Source organism: Gadus chalcogrammus, chromosome 3 (genome assembly GCF_026213295.1).
Source record: "Gadus chalcogrammus isolate NIFS_2021 chromosome 3, NIFS_Gcha_1.0, whole genome shotgun sequence".
Classification (NCBI taxonomy): domain Eukaryota; kingdom Metazoa; phylum Chordata; class Actinopteri; order Gadiformes; family Gadidae; genus Gadus; species Gadus chalcogrammus.
The window spans coordinates 19,814,856-19,822,355 of NC_079414.1; the positions used below are offsets into that span (position 1 = coordinate 19,814,856).

Sequence of the window (7,500 nt, forward strand, 5' to 3'; positions counted from 1 at the left end):
ACACACACACAAATAAGTCGGCTTAAAGCATACAACAAAAAACATAACTGATTAAAGTAATATTTAAGAACATTATCCTATGATGTATCTTAAACATAGTATTCTGGTGGAGCCAGATTTAAGCAACTTGGCAATTCAATGCTATTCCCGAGGGATGAGTATGCTACATCCGTCCTGTCACACAGCTAATGGCCAGCTAATCATGTTGCTCGCTTGCAATATTTCACAAACACCACAAAAACGCAGCATAATCGCAGGATATGACATCAGTCATCAAAACCAGGCAGTCTCTGAACAACAGCTTGAACTTCTCTCAACAACACACATTATGTAAGACAGCACAGTGTCTCTGCTCTGTTTCCTATCCTCCCGAGACAGGCAAGCAGACGGACAGAAAGACGGAAACCAGACAGGCAGACAGTCCAAAGAAACAGGCCGACAGAAATAAAGGCAAAAAGACTTACAGGATGGTAGACAGACACACAAACATACAGGCAGACATAAGACAGATAGGCAGGCAGCCTAACAAGCAGACAGACAGCCATGTGTCATTACTAAAAGAGCAGAGGTCTAAAGCCAGGCCAGTAAACTCTGTAACAGAGCGCTGTGTTTACAGTATAGGAGGAACACAGCTCGGCATTGTGGGTCAGCGACGGTCACCCATGTTCCTGTGCTACTGGCCTGCTGCCGATGTATCAGCATGACGTGAGCAGGGTCAGCAAGGCCCACGCCAGCTGATAACTGTATTATTATTGTAATATGTTATGGTTATTCAGAAAATGCTGGGATGACGGATACATTTGGACGTACACTATGGCTTTAATGTAGGGGGAAAAGGATTGGAAAGGTCGGATTTAGACTTAGATAATTTGTTCATTAAGGCACTTCCCACACACACGCAGAACCCCCCCCCCCCCCCCCACAAAAGCACACACACACACAAGCAAACACACACACGCAAATGCGCACAACCACAAACACACAACACATCTAGAATATCTATTCACTATCATTGCATGTGCGCGCAAACTAGCACACAGCTCGTCACATGTTATTGGTAATGCTAAGTGCACTATCGTGGGGTGGTTAGTGTTCTGCTGACCTTGCTGGGCTTCCTTCCTTGCCTGGTCTCAGGCTGAGGAGAGAGGAGTGGAGTTTCTGGACTAATGGAAGTTGTGCAGACAGACACCCAGTGGATCAAGTGGTTCCCAACCTAGGTGCCGGGACCCCATTTGGGGTTGCCGGATTTGCATACAGGGTTGTGCAGGAGTTTGGTGACTTATATAAGCTGTTGGATATTTGATGGATATTTAAATAGGGTTTGACAGGGCTGATAAATGTTCTGTATATAGATGCGCCTAATGAATCTTCGTAGCCATGAGAGAAGTATTAATCACTTGTGGTGCAAGGCAACATCGTTTATTGGGGCATTGATATAACGAGCAGATGCTAAACTTATTTGCTTGGAAGCAGATGTGCTAGAATGTCAGAAGTTGAGGTCACAAAATATATGCAGAATCAGAAGTAGGGTCATGGGCTGGTTGGGAAACAAACCACTGATCTAGATGATAAGGAGCAGGTTGAGAACAAGACTGTCAATAAAGATCAGAGAGTGGGGTTATGAGACTGGGTTAGATAGGTCGCTACACATGGGACCACCCAAACTGATCAGTCTAATCACCACGTATCTCCTCTGCAGGGAAACCACTGACACACTCAGACACTTACTGTCATCTGTACTTTGGAAGAAAACAGCAGAACATATGGTGACAGTGTGTTGCAGATGTGTTTCTCGGTGTGTTTGACGCCGCTACAGTATCTGTGTCAATAGCATTGATTGTGATGCACGAGACACATAATCATATTTCATTGAACATTTACAGTTCAGAAAATGGGGATGAACTCTGTGCAAAATATATTTATAACGTTTGCCGTGTTTGAAAAGTTTATGAGAACAACCTATTCTCATAAACTTTCCTTTGTTCCCTTGTAATCACCACTGGTGCTAGTTTCACAGCCAGGATGTTTACAGGGCAGACAGAGAGCAATAACTACAACAAGTTATGTACTGTACCACTAGGTTGTATCATTATATTAAGGTTTTATATGTCTTAACCCCTGTCTCACTCCCTTTCTCCCATCTCTGTCTTACCTGCCTGTCGAACCTCCCCTTCTCACCTACCTGTCTCGCCATCTTGTCTCACCTCCCGGTCTTACCACCCTGTCTTACATCCCCTTCTCAACTCCCTTGTCTCACCCCCATGTCTCACCCCCCTGTCTCACCCCCATGTCTCACCCCCCTTGTCTCACCCCCCTGGTCTCAACCCCATGTCTCTCCTCTATGTCTCACCCCCTTACTCACTCCCCTTACTCACCTCCCTGCCTCAACCCCCTGCCTCACCTCCCTGCCTCACCCCCCTGTCTCACCCCCCACAGGGCATGCGTGTGCTGGTGGACGCCCGGGACAAGCTGGGCATCGGCTGGCAGTGCGGGGAGAACGAGAAGCAGGGCATGCTGGTGATGTCGTGGGAGGGCCGCGGCGGGGCCCCGGGCGTGGACCCCGGGGAGTTCCAGCTCTACGTCCCGGCCCTGGGGGCCCTCTGGGCCGACGCCGGCATCCAGGCCGCGTACTCGCGGCGGGCCGAGTTTCAGCTGGTAAGCCCTGCGAACGGGACGGGGAGAGGGGGTGGAGACGGTGAGAGTAAGGTTGAGGTGGGAGAGAACGGTCACGGTGGCGGACAGCGGCAGTGTAACAGACGCCTGTTTGCTCTGTTCCAGTTCCTCTTTAAAGATAGTTATCTATTCTGCTGCTGCCGGCGAAATCAACCAAAAATAAATAGCAGAACAGTGCATTAATAACTTTGTTTTCATGCAGCGCAAGCAAGTATTTATTAATTCTTTAAAGGAGGCAATTTTTTTTTAAGGGTTGTGAAACAAGTGCTCACATGTTCAGACGTAGGTATTTCCGCAATGCAACACAATCATGTAATGAGCCAAAACAGGGATGTTTTGGCTGTGTATGGTTGGATTTGTGTGTGGCTGTGTGTGTGTGTGTATGCAGCAGTAGGTCTATACCTTTGCATGACACTGTTTAACAAATCAATTGGTGCCGTTCATAAAAGTGGTACGGGCCGTATTTATTTCTGTAAATAATTGCTAAATTAATTGCGTCTTAAAGAACTGAGAATCAGGGTTGTCATAATGAAAAGGGCTTATCAAAGTGTAGTTAATTGATAAAAGTACGTTATAAAATTAAGTATTGAGAGTTTATTGGCATTTACAAGGTGCTAGTTTGTTAATAGTGAATCTAGTCACTAGACAAACTATTAATCAACTAACATTGATAAACGATCAACCCACTCGATTGATATCAATAGTGTGTGTGAGAGTAGTGTCTCAATAACGTAACATGTAGTGTGTCATACCGCTGTTCACAGTGGGTACGTAGTTTGCTACCGCGAGTCGAGTCCACTGTTTTGATTTAGTTTGTGTGTTGGCGGGTAATGACGTGCTATGGCCGTTATCAGCCAGAGATGAACTTTGGAGGTGAAGTAGCGGTGTGGAATCATACGGCGTGTTTGGGCTCGCAGTAAAACAAACACAGCTGCCCCGCACCGCCTCAGCAGAGTCCTGTATCTGGGGCCAGGCAGGTGTCACTTCCTCCCCCCCCCACCCCCCAAGACCCTAACCCCACCCCTGACCTACCCCCAACCCCCCCCTCCCCCCCTTGCTGGAGTCTATCTACGTGTTTGAGAGAGAGAGAGACAGAGGGAGAGAGAGAGAGAGAGAGAGAGAGAGAGAGAGGGACTGAGTGAGAGAGAGAGAGAGAGAGACTAAGAGAGGGACTGAGTGAGAGAGAGAGAGAGAGAGAGAGAGAGAGAGAGAGAGAGAGAGAGAGAGAGAGAGAGAGAGAGAGATTGCAGTGTACACTTTTGGTTAAGTGGGCAGACTGGCTGTTATCTTGAGTCCCCTACCTGATAATGTGAGCATGCTAGCACTACACGACCAACAGAACTCAGTCTGGCTTCGCAGTTAAACACTGAAACCCGACACACAAACACACACACACACACACACACACACACACACACAAATGTTGTAGTCTTGTCTTTGTGTGTTGAAACCTGCTGATTTAGCGCTCTTTTTTTCTCTGTCTCTGTCTTCTATCTTCGCCTGCTGTTTATATCTCTTTCTCTCTCTCTCTCTCTCTCTCTCTCTCTCTCTCTCTCTCTCTCTCTCTCTCTCTCTCTCTCTCTCTCTCTCTCTCTCTCTCTCTCTCTCTCTCTCACCCGCTGTCTCACCCGCTCTCTCTCTCTGGATCCATTTTTTCCGGGGGCACCGCAGCCAACTGCTGTTCCCAGGAAGTGTCACCGCGGAGACGGGAGAAAGAGAGAGGAAGAGAGAGAGAGAGAGAGAGAGAGAGAGAGAGAGAGAGAGAGAGAGAGAGAGAGAGAGAGAGAGAGAGAGAGAGAGAGAACAAGTGTTGGTGGCTCTGGGGTTTTAGAGACACCGAGGAACCAGATCTGAAATGCAGCTGTGTGTCTTGTTTGCTTTTCTGATAACACACAGCTTGACCCGAGCTGTAAACACTGTAAACACAGCTCGCTGTATGCTTCCCTGCGGTTCTCTGCAGAGGAGGCCAGTACACGGGACGCAGGCCCAGTCTGGCCAAGCGCAGATAGCCTAAATATAACAGGGTGGCCGTAAGATTATGTCTAGGTCTAGTGTGAGGTTTAAAGGTTACCCTGACACAACCAGACGAGTGTTGACTATAAATACTACTAGTAGAGTGAGTGTATGGTACATGCTCACACAGATACGCAAAAGGTGTCACTTCCGATGGGATGTTTGCATCGTCATACATGAAACAAATCTCTAAATGTCGGCGACAACGTCATCTTCGAAAAAAAACTCCAATAAGAACGGTGCGTCTAATACTACAAACACAACAGGACATCGCTTGTCAGCGCACAATAGAGTGTGTGAGCCTTTTCAGGTCTGGGGGGCTGAAAGCCTATAATCTGCCCATACACACACCATGAATGGAGACATTCCTCCTGACTGACTCACACACACCACCGACACACACACACCCAGACACAGACACACACATATAGATAGACAACACACACATCCCAGACGCACAAAGATACACCTCTGTGCAAATGTGCACACACACATACTCCATACACACACACACACAGAAACACACACACACACACCTATGCACACTCACAGCAACTGGAGGCCTACTTTACAGCAGTCCAAACAGCGATGTAGTGTGTTTAATGTTGTCCTGTCTTTACTGATTAATCAAGCTCCGTATTAGAAGTTATTTAAAACTTAAGTAAACTTAAGTGTGCTTTGTTGATTAATTTAATTAATACATACAAATTAAGTTAGTATATATGTTTACTGATCTGTTCTGTAATCAGTACTCGTTATTAGTACTGATTGACTGTGTGAGTGTGTGTGTGTGAGTGGGTCTGGGTCTGTGTGTATTTGGGAGCTTTTGCAAGAGCAGCAGCTTGTGTATGCTTTTTTGTCTGTGGGTGTGTGTGTGTGTTTGTGATGGTGTGTGTGCGTGTGTGTGTGTTTGTGTGTGTACGTGGGCGTGCAAGAGGGCTGAGGTTGTCTGTGTTTGTGTGTGTGTGTGTGTGTGTGTGTGTGAGAGAGAGAGAGAGCTAGTCTTCTGCGTGTGTGTGTGTGTGTGTGCGTGTGTGTGTGTGTGTGTATGTGCGTGTGCGCATTTGCGAGAGGTGAGTTTGTGTGCATCTGTGCTGGCGCAGATCCGTGCAAATCTGGGGGAATTCCCCGTCGCCTCCGTTCCCCACCCCCGACATCTGCGCGGGCCAATCACAGCCCTCCGTCTCATGTCCAACTGCTGGGACAGAGCAGGTCAGCCACGAGGTCTGCTGGGTCACATCTCACCCCATGTTTCCTGGCTGTAATCGCCTGCTTTCTCCCACACACTCCCACACACACCCACACACACACACCCTAGCTCCCAATGTGTTGCCAATTAGTGAATGCACCAAATTCATTAAGACGGAGTAGAAGTGGAAATTACAACGTTCTACAGAGTTTGTGTGAGTCTGTGTGTGTGTGTGTGTGTGTGTGTGTGTGTGTGTGTGTGTGTGTGTGTGTGTGTGTGTGTGTGTGTGTGTGTGTGTGTGTGTGTGTGTGTGTGTGTGTGTGTGTGTGTGTGTGTTTGTGCGTCTGTGTGTGTGAGAGTTCTGTCTACCTTGCTAACCCCAACCTCCCTCATGTCTCTCCCATACACAGCTGTTTCCTGTTGAATGTGTGTGTAAGTGTGTGTGCGTGAGAGATGAAGGACCCAAACAATAAAAAACGAATAATCGCCGGACATCAATTATCCGCGCCAAGTTGTTATGCTTTATTTATTAGTGGAATTTATCACACAGCATCACAGACCATTTTTGTTTCGTTTCCATTGGTTTGTTTTATCCTCAAAGTTATGTTGTGTTACATTCAGACATCTTGGATGTAAATATTATTCCCAATGACAACAAGGGTTATTGCAAGACCACAAACCAGTTGACAAATTTCATCGTGTTTCTTCTGGCAAGATCACAAAGCTTAAAATATGGAATTAATTAAATGACTTCTGACAAGTTGTTTACTCAGTCATGATTTATGAATAGTTTGTGCGTATATCTTTAATAAAACTACCTAGCGTAGCATTGGTTTGGTGGATGTTGTTGTGCTTGTTGTCATGTCTGATTAGCAACATTTATAGCCCTGGCATTACAGGAGCTCGACCAATGGGATATCCTGGAACCAGAGAGAGAGTGGGCCAGGGAGAGAATTCAATGAAGGCAGGAAGTCTAGTGACTCAGTCATTTAGCGTCTGTATTGCTCAATGGCGGGGGAGCAATTCCAGTATGTAGTGTAAAAATCCATGCCGATTTAATAAAAAATGTCTCATGTCTCAATTTCACTTCTAACTTACGGTTACCATTGCACGCTGTGTTGACATTTAGATAAAATGATAAGTGGCTCCCATTTCATAATACGTAGTCATAGTAACATGCAACCAAATGAATGCATCACATGATTGATTAATGAACCTCTTTTCTCTTCCTGTCTGCAGAGCGAGTCGGTGAAGTACTTCCTGGATAACCTAGACCGCATCGGCCAACTGGTGAGTCACTCTTGAATACATGCATTCTCCTTCAAATGATTTCCTGTGTATATACTCCCAGCAAATAAAATAAAACCAATCTACGTTTACCTTGCAGAGCTACATTCCCAGCAAGCAGGACATTCTGTTTGCCCGGAAGGCCACGAAGGGCATCGTGGAGCACGACTTTGTGATCAAGAAGATTCCCTTCAAGATGGTGGATGTCGGAGGTCAGAGGTCACAGAGGCAGAAGTGGTTCCAGTGTTTCGACGGGATCACGTCAATCCTCTTCATGGTGTCGTCCTCCGAGTACGATCAGGTGAGCACGCGGACCCACTCGATCAGCGAAACACACA

The 7,500-nt window shown here is 46.6% G+C and overlaps 1 protein-coding gene across 1 annotated transcript in view; it reads left to right on the forward strand.

The window, feature by feature from the left end:
* The window catches only part of gna12a (guanine nucleotide binding protein (G protein) alpha 12a), a 12,631-nt gene that overhangs the window by 1,329 nt on the left and 3,802 nt on the right, over positions 1–7,500 (forward strand). Inside the window, exons 2-4 of the mRNA XM_056586529.1 lie at positions 2,437–2,655; positions 7,115–7,165; positions 7,263–7,463. Of these exons, the coding sequence (XP_056442504.1) occupies positions 2,437–2,655; positions 7,115–7,165; positions 7,263–7,463 (471 nt within the window). The remainder of the gene's footprint in view (positions 1–2,436; positions 2,656–7,114; positions 7,166–7,262; positions 7,464–7,500) is intronic.